At 49.9% G+C, this 17202-nt stretch overlaps 1 protein-coding gene across 6 annotated transcripts in view; it reads right to left on the reverse strand.

Annotated features, from left to right (window-relative positions):
• LOC141944658 (sodium- and chloride-dependent GABA transporter 2) overlaps positions 1 to 17202 on the reverse strand; it is a 45948-nt gene that overhangs the window by 14942 nt on the left and 13804 nt on the right. For 5 of the 6 annotated variants that reach the window (XM_074871622.1, XM_074871626.1, XM_074871621.1 and 2 more), the window contains 6 exons: positions 15545 to 15763; positions 12077 to 12211; positions 10914 to 11054; positions 10213 to 10297; positions 7311 to 7443; positions 3187 to 3321 (listed from right to left, as the gene is read on the reverse strand). In XM_074871622.1, the coding sequence (XP_074727723.1) occupies positions 3187 to 3321; positions 7311 to 7443; positions 10213 to 10297; positions 10914 to 11054; positions 12077 to 12211; positions 15545 to 15758 (843 nt within the window). In that variant the 5' untranslated portion in view covers positions 15759 to 15763. The remainder of the gene's footprint in view (positions 1 to 3186; positions 3322 to 7310; positions 7444 to 10212; positions 10298 to 10913; positions 11055 to 12076; positions 12212 to 15544; positions 15764 to 17202) is intronic. The other variant, XM_074871625.1, reaches the window with a different exon arrangement.

Genomic DNA, 17202 nt, shown 5'->3' on the forward strand with positions numbered 1-17202 from the left:
GAGTGGATAAAGTATAAGGACATACAGCAAGGTGGTGGGTTTTCTGAAAATTTCAAGAGGAAGACAAGAGTGGGAGGTTTTGAGAAACATTTGCTGTTTTTCCAGAGAGGGATATGCTCAGAGGCTGCTGAATTTAACTCCTTCTCCATTCTCACTCATTAAATCTAATGAAATTTAGCTAAAATCACTTCAGACTTGATACCATAGTGAAAGGAGACCATTACATTTCTTCCTTTTAAAGCAAACCCAAACACACAGCTGGCACTTTCTGCATCAAACCCATCATTCTTCTCTTTAAATCTGTCTATTAAAACATCAAGAGACAGAGAGCCTGCCAGTGCCTGAGAAAAGTTCTTCTAATGAGAAGTTTCCCACACTTAAACCTTATTTCTACTCTGAATTCCTCTTGTTTCAGCTTCCTGCTAGTGGATCACACTGTGCATCCCTCTCCTTAATCACATCCATAAATTCCCAGTGTTATCTATGGAAATAAACAATTGATAAAATCGCCACAAAGATAATTGCAAAGGGTGGAGGGATCAAAAGTGGAAATGATGAACAACCCCAAGACACCCTTTCAGTTAAAACACCACCCATACTATGAAATAAGTAGGAAACTTCTGGAACACAGAAATTGTGATCAAGGAGGGGGAAAAAGATTTGGCCCTAGCAACGGCTGGTATGCTAACATCATAATACTAGATATTATACAAATAAAAAACAAACCATGGGGTTGCTTTTTTGGATTTGTTCATTTGGGGGCATGCAGTTCAAAACAGATGATCTCTTTGGCAGTTTTGCTATTATCTGCTTGCATTTGAGCAGAACTGGACTTCAGTATTCAAAACTTCTGTTTGGCAGTTTCTATGTATAGTCTGATCTACCTATCAAATGCATTTTATTTACCATTTTAATTATAAGAATTTCATAGGTTTATAAAATGAAGGTGCAGGAAGATTTAGGGCACTGTAGCCTTCATGGCCAGAAGGGACCACCATCAATCAGCTAGCCTGAGCTCTTGTAGGCAGGATTTTCCAGTTCTGTCCAAGGTCATTTGGCAGGTGAAAAGCAATGATTTCCACACACCAGTCTGATATTCTGACACTTAATCACATCTCAGCTGCTGCTGCTCCCCTGGTAGAATCTGCTAAATAATTCATCCCCTCTTTTCACCTAGATTTTCATATACTTTAAAGGAGTTTTGATTTTGTCTCCTTGTATATTGTTTTCCCTTTGTTTAAACCTCCCCTTGAGATGCCTTAGGCTCAGACTGGAGAGGGTATTCCTGAATTTTTCTTCTATTTCCAGAGTCCCTTCCCAGGCACTAAAGAATCTTCCATTTTTCCAGGCAGTGCAGGATTGTGGGTAAACAATTACAGTTTGCTGTCCTCTGAGCACAAATCAATTGTAATTGACTTGGCCCCCATGGGCTGGCAGGACTCATGGTGTCCCTGCACAGAGAGGGGGCACAGCAGCAGCCGTGTGGGGCTTGGGGCACTAACCCTTTCCTTCCCTCTCTAATGGGAAAACAAAGAGAAACCTCAAGCCCTGCTACAGGGTTCAGTAGAACGGCTAAAGCTTGCTGGAAGAAGGCAACCACTGCTGCCGACTACTGCTTTTCTCCCACAGAAGTGAAGCATTCATTGGGGAATGATGGAGTCAGGGAGGGAGGAGCAAGGATAAGCCATCCTCTTGCTCTGAAGGGTTATTCTGCCCTGACACCAGCACATAGGCATTTTCCAGGCTGGAAGGAAGCTGTGCTTCTAAAGCTCAGGCTGTAATTGGAAAAGTTTGCCAGGACAGACCTAATGAGGACACAGCTAGTACCAGCAAAACCATGCCACACCTGAAGTGCTTTCATTCAGTCCCCTGGGCAAAACAGCCACAGTAATAACAGGACTTTTCAGAAGTGAATGAACAGCATTCGAAAACGTTATTTCATTTCAGAAGTCTCTTGCACTTCGTCAGCACAAATGGAGTCACAAACACTGCAGACACAGATTTGTCCTTATCCCCTTCCAAGCCTTGCTGCACCTTCACACAGAGGTAGCAGCTGTCCTACCCACCTCCTGCCCACAGCAAAACCCAGAGAGCAAGAAAGCAGCCGGCACTGTAAAACAAGGCTTTTCACCCCCTGCTCAGGCACAGCCTTGACCAGAGAGCGACTTCCAGAAAGCTGAACAGGAACTCCGAGTCCTTCCCATGATAAAAACCAGACTGCCTGGAGCTGGAAACCAGACGCTCGTGTTTAGCTCCTCAGATCGGAAACCATAAGTCAAATTGACTTGCATAGAGCCACACTGCATCAGTGGCACAGGCAGGACCCGGGGGTGCCCTGCAGCCCCTGACACACTGCCACCCCACCCACAGGGAACAGGGATCCCCTCTCCTCCATCGCAGAGGGCAGGATCAGCCGGAGCTGTTCCTCCCGCAGTACTTATGCCCCCATTCGCAAATTAATAACCAAGGCAGCTCTGGGGCTAGACCAGAAAGAGTTAATGGGGTTACAAAGGGTTTTGCTGGCCTATTTTCCAGGCAGGCACCCTTTAATCTCCTTTGGAAACACCTTCACACAAAGGCTGGTACAGCAGCTCAGCTGGAGCCAGGATTTAACGTGGAAGAACTTGTCCCAAAGAGATTAAAAGCAGCAGTCGGGCGCTGACCCTCCCGTCAGACAGGCAGGAATTTTTTCACTGCAGATGGGGAGGCAAAAAGGGCGGCTGTGTCCTGGGGACTGCTGCAGCATGCCACGGCTCCCGCCATCCGTACACCCGTCATGCTTCCCAGGGAAGCTGGAGCAAGCACGCCAGGAGCAGGGCTCGTCCCTGCAAGCTGCCAGCACAGTGCACCGGCTGCCTCCACAGCAGAGGAGTCTCCCCGAGAAAGAGGGAGGACAGATGACACCACTTGTGATGAAGGGTTAAATCCCACTCCCATACCCCTGAGCAACTCAGACTCAACTCAGACTAGAAAATACAGGTAACAACACAGGTGTAGACCGAGGGCAAGAGAGCACAGGGACATCAAGAGTATGCACAAATATTACAGCCCTGCCTTATGCCCACAGAGGGGGGAAAAGAGGAGACAAAGAAGAAATTGGAAGAAAGTGGGAAAAGGATGGAGACAGGACAGCCACAAGTATCCATGCAAGCACAGCTCAGCCATTTGGTTCCCCCTCCACCTTACCTGGGGGTCCCCAAGGCGACTGAGGTCTGGATAAAGGTAAAACAGGATTCCCTGGGATGCCCCGGGCAGGGAGACTCCTCTGATCAGCAGAACGACCAGCATGAGGTATGGGAACGTGGCCGTGAAATACACCACCTGGAAGGAGGACAAAGGGAAAAGTGTGAGTGAGCAGCACGGGCCAGAGCACACGGCGTCAGCTGGCAGCACAGCACGGACCCCTGGGCTGGGGAAGATGGGCAACAGCAGGGGACGGGTCAGGCTGCCTTGCCAAGCACCTTGCTGTCACCTGCAGCAGAAAGAAATGCCTTTTAAAATGTGCCCAGGAAAACTGTGACATGCCATGGTGCATCTGGAGACAGAGAAAACTTTCCTAGTCCTAAAAGCAATCCAGACCCTTAACCAGGCTGTCACCAGGTTGGAGTCAGAGTAGCTCTACTGAAGCCAGCAGTGTAATACCTATGTGCATCAGAGAAGGAGCTGACCCCACTATCCATCTGCACATCCCTATCCCAAATAGAGGTCTGACTCACACATAGAAAGTCTCTTTTCCACAGCATTTAGTGGCAAGGGTGAAGGGGTGTGCAGATAAGCGATACACGTGATTGTTACCGAAGGACCACCAGGAACAACACTGGGCATCCCCCACTCAGGGCTGGCACTGGTGACTGTCTTGTGCCCACCACTCCCCGCTGCAGTGGCTCACAGCTGCTGCCTCAGACTGACCCCTGTTCAAATACCCAACATGGGCACTTCAGGCAGAGCAGGGCAGAATGTCTCAGACTTACCACCAAGGATGCAGACCCGAACAGGACCTGTGTCCTCTTGCTTTTTATGCCCCTAGTCCCATGAGCAATGCAGATGTACTCAGGTAGGGTTGAAATCCCTTCCTTTACAAAGGAGCCATGTCCCCTGGGGGAATGCTGCAGGCCAGTATCAGCTAATCCTTTCAGGGACTCCACATCTGGTAAATATAGCACTCAATTTGGGGATTACAAAGGTACTTTCAGGACTGTTCACGCTAATTGCTGTAGCATGCCACAACAACAACATGTTGTAGTCTGTGTTTCCTGCACAAACTCAAATCAAGGGCTCATGCAGCACCCCCAGCAATTCAAGTAGTGTCATTAATCCCTTTGTATTGCCCCCACACCTTCAAGACTTATTGACCACCTTGAAAAAAAAATATCGTTCAGTCTGTTGTATCATGCTAGGCCAAAAAAGAAATGTTGCTCCTTCAGGTTTTTGCTGTGTGGATGTACTAAGTGAGGATTTGCATCAGCATGCTTCACCTGCATGCTACCCTACAGCTCTTCTCAGCTTTGGCAGTCACATACCAGAGAGCTAAAGCTCATCTCTGGAGGAACCGCAAAATGTAATGATGTGAAATGATCTATTTCTCACACCTGCTCATCCATCCAGAATGAGTTGTTTCCAAATCCACCCAAAGCCCACCATCCCTGCGTGGGGGTCGCAGGCTCGGCCACAGCTAGAGCAGTTTCTGCATTAGAGGGGTTCCTACTAAGAACGAGTGCATGATTTCCCTGGACAGTATGACCACTTCCACTTTCTGCCCTGGGTAGTCCTTATGATCTGAATAGTGATTCAAAAAGAGATTATTTTTCTGGATCACCTCAGATGTACTCCATCTGAATAAAGCAACACCCAAAGCACCTGGCACTGCAACACAAGCCCTCCTCTAAGTCAGGATACACTCTTCGGTGATTCAGTTTTGTAATGCAGAAGGACAGAAGGATTTGAGATATCCCATCCTTGAAAAACCACACTACTAGATCATTATCTCCGTCCGCAGCTCCAGGTTTTCTATGCATTTCATGTGCCCTGCTCTATATATCACAGCAGTCTTGCATAATGCCACAGAGGTCGGTGAAAAACACCTCCTTGCTGGGGATCACGATTGCCTGAGATGTCTGTGTGAGCAGATCCATCCCTGTCCCTCTGAATCTGCATCCTGAGCGTTGAAGGAACCCAGGAACAGCATCCTTCAACTCAGGCAAACACCATCACTCATTTCATTCTCAAATTTTCAAGGAGTCTCTGATTTAGAGATTTTCAGTGACAGTTAATCAAATCTGCAGGTCCTGCGAGTTTACCAATCATCCCTGTATTTACCACACAACCAAATTTTTCCTTCAGGAAATTACAAGATGCAAGATTAATCTTTCTTAGCTCATGAAAGCAAGGTTGAAAACAAAAATCCTAAAAACAATCCATTGCCTTTGAACCCTAGTACACGTTCTTCCAGGATGCCAGGTTGCACATTCTTGGCTGGATCTCTAATTAACGTAAGTTTTAGGAGCTCAGAATACAGACTGGTAGTTGTCTGGCATATGATTTGGATTCACATTTTGGTAACATCCTATGTGCTTTACAGCCTGCACAAACTATCGTGTTAGGCTTTTCACTCAACAGTCGCTCACATCTGCACTGAGACCAGAGACCTGAACTTGGAGAATGTTTTGCTGGATTAAGAGTGCTAAACTTTTATCTAACAACAGGAACATCTGGATCCAATGAGATATTACTCAGTGCTTGGCTCAGACCCAACCTTTTTATTTCTGGGGCATTGTTAGCACTAGCTACATCACTAGGAACCTTGCCGGGATCAGTGTGATCATTCTGTCACATGCTGGCCAACAACATCTAGGGTTTTATTTGTATCTGATCCACATGCCTCGGCAAAGTGGTTCCATCTGTGACAACCTCCTGCATCTGTGAGTGCTCCTCGGGAACGGGCAGTCCCCACGTCAGAGGATGCAAACTGCTGCTGCTGTTCTGTGTAGGGTGATTTCAGCTCATGGTGCTTGCCCCTCCACAGGCAAATGCCCAGAACTAAGGTATATCTCCTCCCCAGTGGGATTGTATTCCCACAGCCATCATTTTACCTAGATTATTAAATATGCAGAGGGTTGATAAACTTACGGACACTGTTGCTTTACTGAAAGGTTTCCGTTTTCAAGAAGATAAGATCTCACCATCACTAGTCCTTTTAGCTAAATAGCACTTGCATTTAACCTAGAGCTTGTAGCTAAAATAGATTGAATTTGTTCCCAGCACTTCCCACACTATGTTTGCTGTATCTTAGTATCATATTTGCTGTTATTAGACTGCCTCTGCTTTCTTATACCAGGCCACCATAGCAAGCAGTTGCTCTTTTCTTCTAATTTTACTCCATGGAAACCAGAAAACATCATCTCTGCAAGCTGCTTGATTTCCCTGTCATGTTTCATAACCCCGGACCATTCTGGAAGCAGGAGAAACTGCTAACATCCATGCCATCAACTTGATGGAAACAGATGCAGCTAAAAGTTACAACCCATCACACATGATGTCTTGTTCAAAGCATGCAGAGAAGACACCATTTAGGTAACATACTGAACCTTTTCATTTCCATCTGTTCTTGCTGACTCCAGACAAAACTGGCTGGGAATGGGTCAGGAGGTGGTAGCAAAAACTAAGTAATGGGACCAGTGCAAATGACAGTGGCACACTCTGCAACAGAGGGAGCATGGGATGGAGCCAGACAGTCACACCAACCCTCCCCAGAAGCATTCAAAGAAATACCTCTGTGGTGACTAGTGTAGGGGAATAAAAGGAGACCTTTATTGCTGGGGAATAAAAGCAACTGTAGGAAGAGTTGGAATGAACAAAAAGAAAAAAAGAAGATCCCTATGGTGATGAGGCAGAGGGCTCTGAGGCCATCAGAGTTACCTCCATTACTACTGAATTTCCAGCTGCACGTGCCAGCAGAGGCAAAACCATGCTGCTTGCTTACTCTGTGGTGGGAGGGAGTGGAACATGCAACCACCCCATAAATAGGAAGATTGTAGGGTGTCCCAGGCCTGTGGATGGAAAGGGACCAGATGGGAATATACATCTTGGAAGTTAGTGCTCTGAAACGTCTTGGTTCTCCCATCCTTTCCTACCCAAAACACAGAGCCTGGCTCACACTCCTGCTGCAAATTGAGCCCCACAGGCTCCTGCCATCTTATTCAGAGGGTGGTTCCAGGGGATCCCTAGGACCTCTCTGAATGTACAAAATGTGAGCAGATCAAGCGCTCCAGCTGTGATCAAGGGAAGAGGCTTGATCTGAACCAAAGACTCACCTTGCCTGTGGACTTGACCCCTTTCCAAATGCAGAAGTAACAGATGATCCACGCCAGCAAGAGACAGAGAGCCAGCTCCCAGCGCAGGCTGCCCAGGTGCTGGATGCCATCAGAAATCTTTAGCACTCTCCTCCTGCATTGAGGGAAGGAAAGGAACATCCAAGTGTCACTGATGTTGGCCATAAATGTTCCCAACACCACGCTGGTTCTCACCACACCTCCACAGCACCTGATATCTTTGGGGAGAAGAGCTATTTTACTAACAAGGCCCAGGTCTGAGCTGCAAGTCTCAGAGGAATCAACCAGTGCTCCCCTCTTAAAAGTACTACCAGCCTGACAGGTGACACATGGACCCTTGCTTCTACACTCACTCCAGCGCTGGCCCATTGGGCCAAGACGTTTCTTCTGCTGTCCTCCCACCCTTCATCTATCTTGTCCTCTAGGGTAAGAGCTCTCTCTCTGCAAGAACATGCAGCACTTTGCACATAGAAACTCTGCCTGGGCCTTTTTCATGCACATTACAAAGCTCACCTACATTTCTGACATGCTTCAAACCTCAAAATGAATGATATGTTGCACTTACCATGCAGAATCCATCAGGACCACCCAAGAAGAAATGCTGTCCAACCCCTTCTCCATAGCACACTTCTGTCTTTAGGAGCAGCCACATATTTCACCTCAGGACCCAGAGCAGCATAGCATCCCATACCATAACTAAGACCCAACAAAGACCACAATAATCTCCACTGCACAGACAGAAGAGGCAACCTTGGGCATCCTGTTTCAGCCAGGGTGGAGATAGGATGCTGGGCTAGATGGACCTTGGTTCAGCTAAGGTCTTGCAGTCTCACCCTGGCCATATAGCAGCTTTCCGTGTCACTTGTATGTCAAATCTTCCTCATCACTTACAGAAGGACTCAGCCTCCTCCACCTCCTACACCAGACAGATGGATCTGAGCGTGAAACACCATGGTGCACCCAAAACCCAAACCCCCAAGTCTGATACAGGCAGAGAGGGACAAGCACTACCCTGGAGCCCAGCAGCAATGTTCACTACAAAAGACAGAGCTTATCCCAAGATAAAGTTTGCACTCTTGGAGAATCACAGTCTAAGACACACTGCCTCCTTTCCTGCCCCACAGCCTGGTGACGGATTGAGAGAATGAGAGGGGGGTCAGAAAAATCGCACTGGTCCACCAGATACATTTCATCACATTGCTCTTTGCCTGCTTCTAAGGACATGGACTCTGTAACCAGTGGGGAAAGGGTGTCAGTGGACCATAACTAACTGGGCACTGTACTGCAGCCAGAAGAGGCTTCAGAAGCGTGCCATCAGCCCACGTGCCATCAGCCCACGTGCCATCAGCCCACGTGCCATCAGCCCACTGGCAGGTCAGTGCTACTCGAGGAAACAGTGGCCTCCTACCTCCCTGCCCAGGAAGGGCAGGAACAGATGCTGCATCAGAAGCAATGGCTCTGTGCACTGACAGCACCCAGCAGCACTGCTGAGGGCAGAGCCCTTCATCCATCTAAACACACAAGGGAAATTCATGGTGGCAGCAGAGGGGTTACTTGCACAGTCTATTAGCCAGGGATCAGTGCTTAACTGGGCCTTTTTCCCAAGAGATGCTGAGGGTCATCAGAGATCCCAAGCCAACAGGCCTATGCCTTCATGACAGAAATAAAGCTACTCTGTACCTCAGGGTGACTAACACAAGGGGAGAAAGCAACAAAAATGAAGGAAAAAATTTCAGCGTGAAGTAAGCTGACACTAGCACTTAATTTTGATTTTGGTGAGCTTCTCTCCTTAGGATAGCTTGCATATTAGTCACTCTAAAGTGAAAACATCACCTCTTTTTCTGTTTTTAAGATGAAGACTAGCCCACATACAAAAGTCACCACCCACCATGCCAGAGCCTTCTGGGAACATGCTGGTATCACACAGTAGCACAGATCCGAAGGAAAGAGATCATCTAGTGCATCACTAGCATGGACTCCTGCAGTACATCACAGGGCTCTAAGGTCTCCTCTTCAACAGCTGAACACGCTACAGCTTGCAAGACATGCAGACAAAAACCCATTGCAGAGCTGTTGCTTTGTGGATCACCACAGATCTCACTCCACTTTCACCTATAGTCTTGGCACCCATGTCCTGAGCACGGTTACGCTGGCTGCAGCCACCAGGCCCATCAAGGACTGCATGGGGCAGAGTGCTCCAAACAGAACAAGAGCAATGGATAATGCAGCAGATAGATAAACTGTCATCCAAACCGTAGGGTAATGGCCACTACACCCTGAGGGAGCGCCACTAATTTTATTGAGGTTTGTACCCTGGGTGAGTCTGAACCAAAGCTTCAGGATGGGGAACATGCAGCCAATTCACCTACATTGCAGGAGGAAACATCTGATAAGGAAGTTCATAGCTGGCAATGAAGAACAAGGGAGGAGGCAGGGAATGGAGTAGCACAAATGGAGAAAGGGAGTGTACAATAGCAGAGAAGGAATAAGGGAGAAAAGGACAGTAAATGAAATATCAAGGACCAGAGGAGGCAAAGCATCTGTGAGGTAAAGTCTTGCACAGTCAGCTAGCCATCATGGAGGTCAGTGAGACCGAGAAGCCCAAAAGGTCCAGAGGCACAGGAATATAGCATCAGAGAAGAACAAAGTCAGATGGCTCTGAGGCATTCCAGCACAGCTCCAGACAAACACCACGAGCCCAGCGACATTACCCTTGGCTGATGGTGCTGCCCCTGAGAGCCTTCACTCTGACCTGCCCAGATTCCTCTTGTGTCCTCTTCTATCAAGGATGGGTTAATAGGATGTGCCACTGCAGGGTTTGTTCCTTGCCCAGGGAAGGTACATCCTGGAGGAAAGGGGGGGTACAAGCCTGTCCTTTACTTACTCCCAGAACTCGATGACAGGGGACGTGGCGTTTTCATTGGTCACGTTGAGTGTTGAGTTTGCCTTCTGAAGTTCCATGCAGTTCCCTGCAGGAGACGCCCAGGGAGAGAGGGAGCATAAGTAGCAGTGGCTATAGTACTGGAGGATCTGAAAAATCCCTCCATTTCCATCCACAGTGTCAACAGTCATTGACATGGACTCTGAGAAAAATTTTGTAGAGTCCCAAAGATGCACGAAAGGAGAGCTCTCCAGGGTAAGGCTGGCGAGAAACCTGAGACAATTAAGACAATGGCATTTAATTTTTCTTTCCAGTGGGCACAGTGAGCAGTCCCAACCAGCACTGGATCTTTAGCTAACACACAGCAGAGGATGACTGGAAGATGCCAAGAAGGAAGGTGCCCACAGTGTCTGGACCCCAGAGCAGGAGCCACTAGGAACGCCACCACTGCGTGGCACTGGCCAGGTGCTGCAAGTGCTTGGGCAGTGCCAGCACTGGTGCTCTCTAGCAAAGACCCAGATCAACCGAGCCTCTTCCCCAAAAGCGCCAGCAGCACTGCGCTGACCCAGCACTCTCCACCCCTATGACCAGTGGTCCCACCCACAAAGGGGCAAGCCTCTCTCCTGAGGTTTTGTCCTGGGCAGCAGCAGGTTTCCCTCAGCCAGGATCCGATGGAGGACTGGGAGGGGACTCCACACACACACCTGTGTTCCACTCGTGGTCACAGCTGCCCCAGGGGAGGTCGATGGTGAACGAACTGAAGAGATAAAACAAGGCCCAGGCCAGGACAATGATGTAGTAGAAGTTCAGCAGTACGACGATGACCTGTGAGGCGTAGCCAATTCCTGCAGAAAGTGAGCCCCGAAGGCAGGTGACCCACGTGCTGGGGGATGGGAACAGGAATCCCCTTGGGAGGGGATTTTCATCTGCTGCTCTGCATTTTGACTGCACTGCCAGATGATTGCCAGTGGGGTGGCCACCAGAGCCACCATGCCCTCCCCAAAGCCCACCATGCAACATCAGTGGGGGTCCAAGCAGGGGGCCCCAGGGACTCTCTCTTCCTGCCACCCCACTGCAGGCTTCCCTGGTGAAAGGGTGGCAATGGGATAAAATCTGGACAAGGGATGGGCAGATTATGGTTGGAAAGCCACACAAAGGGAAGAAACATATGATGGTTCTCCACCTGCTGAATAACATGTCTTCCACCAAAATTTGCTTTTCATTTTGTTCATTCATCCCTTTTAATTTCTGTTTTGGAAGCTTTTGTATTAACGCCACACTTTCTCTGGGAGGTGCTGGAGGAGCATCTAAAGGTTTTGGTACATGGGGTGGAGGAAACTGAGACTTTCAGAGAGATCATGGAAAGTGGCTTAAAGCTGGATGACTGCTGAAACAGTGCAAGAAGAGGATCTGACTGCTAACAATTTATTAAGACAGCTGACACCTTTCACCACTAAGGTTTTAAGCCATCTGAAAACTCAGAAAAATAACATAGCATTGACTTAAAAAAATAATAGTACATTTTAGGTCCCTTATAACCACCAGAAGCATTTTCATCATTTAGCTCTTTGGAGGCCAACCCTGATTAGCTGCAAAGCTCCTGGCCAGAGCCATGGCCATGAAGGAGTAAACCAGGATGATACATAATGATGGGAACTATTTAGTGAAAAAGATAATCACTTTTTCCAGCGTGATTTTGGAAAGGGGGCAGCCAGTGGCCCTCCCAGGCTGAGATCCTCAGGGATGGGCAGAAAATGCGTGGAAGTACCTAACGATCCAGTCTGTGGGGAGAGGCATCACCGCTTGTCACCCCAGGGCCCTGTGGTCCCCCCACCTCGCCGTGCCCTCCCAGGCTCACCCCACTCACCTTCAAAGAGGGGACAGATCCTACGCCAGGCCGTCACCCCTCCCTGGCTGGTGTACTGCCCCAGCGCTGTCTCCAGGAAGAAGACGGGGATCCCACAGGTGAAGAGGAAGATGAGGTAGGGGATGAAGAAGGCACCTGGCAGATTCAAGTGGCAGATAAGAAAAATAAGCCCCAGGGGTTGACTGGGCTCAGGCCCTCTCCAACCTGGCACAAGGCAGGTTCCTCCTGGGGAGGTGGGGACTGGGAGCCTCGGAGGGATGGGGGCTGCAGGGGTGGAAAGACCACAGACAGAATGCCAGGAAAAAGAGATTTTCCCCACATTTCATCTCCCGGAGTGATGTGATTGCATGAGAAACTCAACATTTAGAAAAGATGGAGAGGAAAGGAAAGTTTCTAGGCCTGATTTTTGTGAAGAAAAGAGTGAAACAAGTTCTCAGCAGCTGTATAGAAATACAGAACACCCTGCTGTAAAACCATTATGACTTTTAATCAAGTTGGTGACTCCTTTTACATTGATTATACTGACTGGACAAGCTGACAAAGTCATGATGACAACACCAAAGCACTGAGGAGCACATAGAGACTGACACCTTCCCCCAGTCTGTGGGTTTGTCAATCACTTGCTCACTGAAAAGCAGCAGACACGCAAATGATAACCAAGTAGAGCAGGAATGTACCTCATGCTAGCAGCCCTAGTGCAGGATGGTCTTCAGGCAAGGAGGAAAAGCCAAGGAGAGGTGCCTAGCAAAGCCACCCTGCACAACCACTCTGGCCTGGGGGTGGCAGGTAGGGCAGCCCGTAGCAGAGGGCTGTGGTGCACACGGGTGTCCATCAGTACACCTGAGCAGCCCCCCAGTACTGGCTGACATCCCTCTGGGCCAGCCCCATCCATCCTCCCCACGGGTGAGCCCCGACACCCATCAGAGGTTTGCCTGGCTGAAGGGGAAGGAGAAAGCACCATCACACATGCAGGACAGCGGCAGTGGTGGGCCCTTGGACCAGCCGGTTTGGGGAGCACTGGGGAGGGCTGCGGCACCGGCAGCCACACCACCAGACAGGCTTCCCCAGTATTTCCCAACTGGTGGGGCCAGCCTGCCCAGGGAGGGCCTGACCCCACCACAGAAGGTGAAAGCAAGAGTGAACAAGAGCAAAAAGAACGGTTTTTGCTTTTTTTTTTTTTTCCTGCCACTATATAGGACCTTGGTATCAGGCACTGAACACTAAATGCGTAAAGGACTACTCTTTCTTTGTTATGTGGAAATATCCCTAAAAAAGGAAAAGTGACCGGCTGCCCCTCTTTGCATAGCTCAGATTTTGCAGATACCTTTCTTGTGAAGAGTCTGACTTACTTAGGAAAGCAAAGTGTGAGATGAGAGGAGTTATCACCACTGTCTACATACAATTCAGCAGGGGGAGAAAAAGTCAGCCAGCAGAGCAGAGCTGTTTCAGCTGGATGGTAATGCTGGCAGAAGAGAAAATGGTTGTAGGCTGGCCATGATTGACCTGGAGCTGGAAATTAAATAAAGGTCCCTCACCTTTATGGAAGTACCAAAAAAGCAAATGCCTGAACCAGCAGGAGTACAGGACAAAACCTTTGGCAGCCTTTAAAATTAAATCTTGAGGTGTTACAAGGGATTTGATACAGCACCAGCTGGGGCAGGCTGGACTCCATGGTGCGGGAGGAAGCCTTGAGTCCTGCACAGCCTTGTTGCACTGCCCTGCCCCAGGAGAAGTCATGCAGGAAACACTTTCTCTGCACAAGAGTCTCATGCCCCATCCTTGCTCTAACCTCATGGGAAGGCAGCCAGAGATGAAAAATTTGCCTGAGACTTCAAACTCCTCATAGTCTCTGCCACTTCACAGGGCTTTGCTTCATTTTCTGGGGGAAAAAAAATGCTGAGAAATCCCTATCCCTTTGCATCTTGCCTCTGCTGTCCAACCACACACTGTGGCTCCCCATTCCCCAAAACCTGCCCTCAGCTCTCCCCCAACCCCAGTGGGGGAACACGGTGGGAGGAGCAGCAGGGAAAGGGGTGCCAGGTCCCACTCCCCCCGGAGAGGATGGCGCCCAGGAAGGGTGCAGCAGTGGGAGCAGACATGGCTCAGCAAGCAGCCAAGAAACATTCCCTGTGGAAAAGGAGAATAGGAAAAATCCTAATTTTTCAAAGGAAAAGAAAATGCCTGACCACCTGGTGAAAAGAAACAAGCACTGAGCAAAGTATGGCATGAAAGTAGCTAAACAGCAGTTAATCCTCTTTTATGCCACTGGGATGAAAGCAGTTTAGTGAGGCCCATGAGACTACCCCAAGCTCAAGCCAGGGGATTTCAGCCCCAGGTCCCCAGTGCTCGCTCCCTGCCAGCTCCCAGCCAAGCACCATTTCCCCTCTCCCCTGCCCTTCCGGAGAGCCCAATTAGCAATTAATCACCAGACAGGGAGAGAAACTCCCTCTCTCCATGTGCCACCAAGCCAAACTTGAGAAGAGCTTTGGTCTTTCAGTTTTTCAGACAATTTTCTCCCTTAAAAAGCAGCCACAAACACCTATGAAAGTCCACAGCAACCCTCCACCTGTAAAAGCAAGCCTGGTTCTGCCGCTAAGTCATGGACAGCCCAGGGGATCAGCCACCGGTCACTGCTGAGCACAGCTGGAGTAGCACCAATGTGCCAGAACCTCGGCAGTAGCAACAACACCCCACTGCCTCTCTCTCCATCAAGCATGTCCATCCGCACACCTCACTGCCCTGCAGCATGGCTCAGAGGCAGGGGTCCCCTCTCCCAGGGGGGCACCACGGGGTGCAGGAGGGGTGCTGTCCTGCAACGAGTCGAGGAAAACCCCTTCAACTCTGATCCATCCCTGACACCTGGCTCCAGCACCCAGGGGACATCCCTCCACGGTCAGACACCAGACCAGCACCTGTGGACAAGAGCCCCTTGGAGGCCCCTCGAGCCTCCAGGAAATGCTGCAGCTCCTCACAGCGCCTGCAAAGACATGGGTGTCTTGTGGCCTCCAGCACCGCTCCCTGCTATGCCACTGGGACTCACTGTCTTACTTGCACAGGGTGCCTGATGCTCCTCAAGGAGGGGGTGCCTGGAGTGAGTCACACTGCTCAGAGCTGAGCCCCCACCCTGCTCCTCCTGCCTCCCCCTGCAGATAGCCACCCACATCACCAGCAGGACCAGGGCTCTACACACCTCAAGGAAACATGGCTACAGCCACCAGAAACCCTAGGATGTTGCTGCTCAGTCACCCACATCCCACCAGGTCAAAACAAACCCGGCTTACAGCCAAGATGGCAACACTATGCTGGCAGGTTGGCACCCTCTCTTCAGACTCATGACTTGGACATTGCTGAGAAGCTGCTGCCAGGGGTGAGCAAGGCTGGACACAGGTTGCAGAGGCAGAAGGCACCGTGGAAGGAGGACAGTGACCAGGCACCCCTGGGGCTGGCCAGGGCCAGGGCTGCACTTACCTCCACCGTTCTTGTAGCAGAGGTAGGGAAAGCGCCAGACATTTCCCAGGCCGATGATCTCCCCAGCCACAGACAGGACGTACTCCAGCTTATTGTTCCACTGCCCTCGCTCCAGGGTCTGCTCCTCCTCCTCCTCCTCCTTCTCCTTCTCCATGCCGGGGTGTGCGGGCACTGTTTCGCCATTGCTGACAGCACCAGGGACTCTGTAATCCATCCCACCTTCAGAAGGAGTTTCCTCCGTTACGTTCAGCACAAGCCATGCAACGAGGCAGAAATTTGGGCTACGGGAGGCAAGAGAGGGCAAAGGACACGCACCCTCACCCACGCCAAACCATTCATCTCTTGCTCTGATTTTTATACCAATTCATGCTGGCAGCCAGGTGCTAAGACCATGCATGCATTTTCATTGCTTAGTGCAAAACTAGTCCTTAAAGGCCACTATCTGTTTCATTATTTTTAATTGACTTATTTCAAAACTCTCCTGCTTCTGGAAACCTATCCTCTAAGCACAGTGTTACACAGAAGATCCAGCAGCTCAGCCAGGCTGGAGCTCCCACTGCAGCAGGTACTGGGAACAGACTTAGGGCTGGAGCAGGGTGAGAAAGGGATCAAATACTTGACAAGGTATTTTATAAGGGTTTCTCTTCTCTCCTGTTGCTGCTTACCAAGGTCTGGTTTTACAGACCACGCAATGAAAGCCACAAAACACACGGAAGTCTTAAATGCAGGAAGAGGACAAACTGAAATAAGAGGCAAACAAGTTTCTGCTTTTGGTGGTGGCAACTCTTGCTGGCAATCTATTAGGCTGTAAGAAAAGGAGATTTTTCAGAAAGGTACTATCTTTCTAATAGCAGGAAAAGATAGGGTACAGATGCCATGGCCACCTGGGATCTCTCCTCTCCCAGGTTCTGCCCCTCCAAACATCTGCCCATTGCCTGCAAAGGCTCCCCACAGTACCGCTCTCGGGAAGCTTCGGCACTGCAAGAGCTTCTCCCATCTCTAAACAGATCTCTGCGAAGAGAAGTCAAAGATGGGCACAGAGTAGGTGTGCACCTATCCTGCTGTCCCACCTTTCCCCAAAAACCTCTGAGAGGACACTTCTTCTCCCAAGAAAGCCAGGGCATCACATACGTGACTGTTGGTGTGCAGCTGGTGCCTCAGAGCACAGCAAGGAGACGTGTATGGGCAGCACAGGTGGCATCAGCTCTGCTGCAACAGAGGCTCAGGGGGTGTTTGAGCCTGTTCCTCGTGGGCTGCCGAGTCCCACAGGGCAAAGGCTAAGGACCACGGTTCCCACCAACATCTGGTGCCAAAGCTGGAATCGCTCAGGACCTCATGCCAAGGAGGGCACCTTCCTTTGCGCAGTGCCAGCCCTCGAGCCTGCTCGTGCCCTGCAGAGGCAGCTGCCCCAGCCCCATGCTGCCATTCATTCCTGCCTGGAACTCCCTCTCCAAGAGAGCAGGAAAAGGCACTGGCAGCAAATGACACTCTCCTCCATCCGGGGAGAGGGAAAAAAAAAAAAAGGGGGGGGGGGGGGGGGGGGGCAAAGCAGCACTTTCAGTCTCTCCCCTCCCCCTACATAGACCCCTATAAAACACTTTGGGACGTGAAGAGGAGCAAGAAAACACTGGCAGGCGTTTGACAGCGACCGCAAGGAA

This window comes from Strix uralensis, chromosome 5 (assembly GCF_047716275.1).
Source record: "Strix uralensis isolate ZFMK-TIS-50842 chromosome 5, bStrUra1, whole genome shotgun sequence".
Lineage (NCBI taxonomy): Eukaryota > Metazoa > Chordata > Aves > Strigiformes > Strigidae > Strix > Strix uralensis.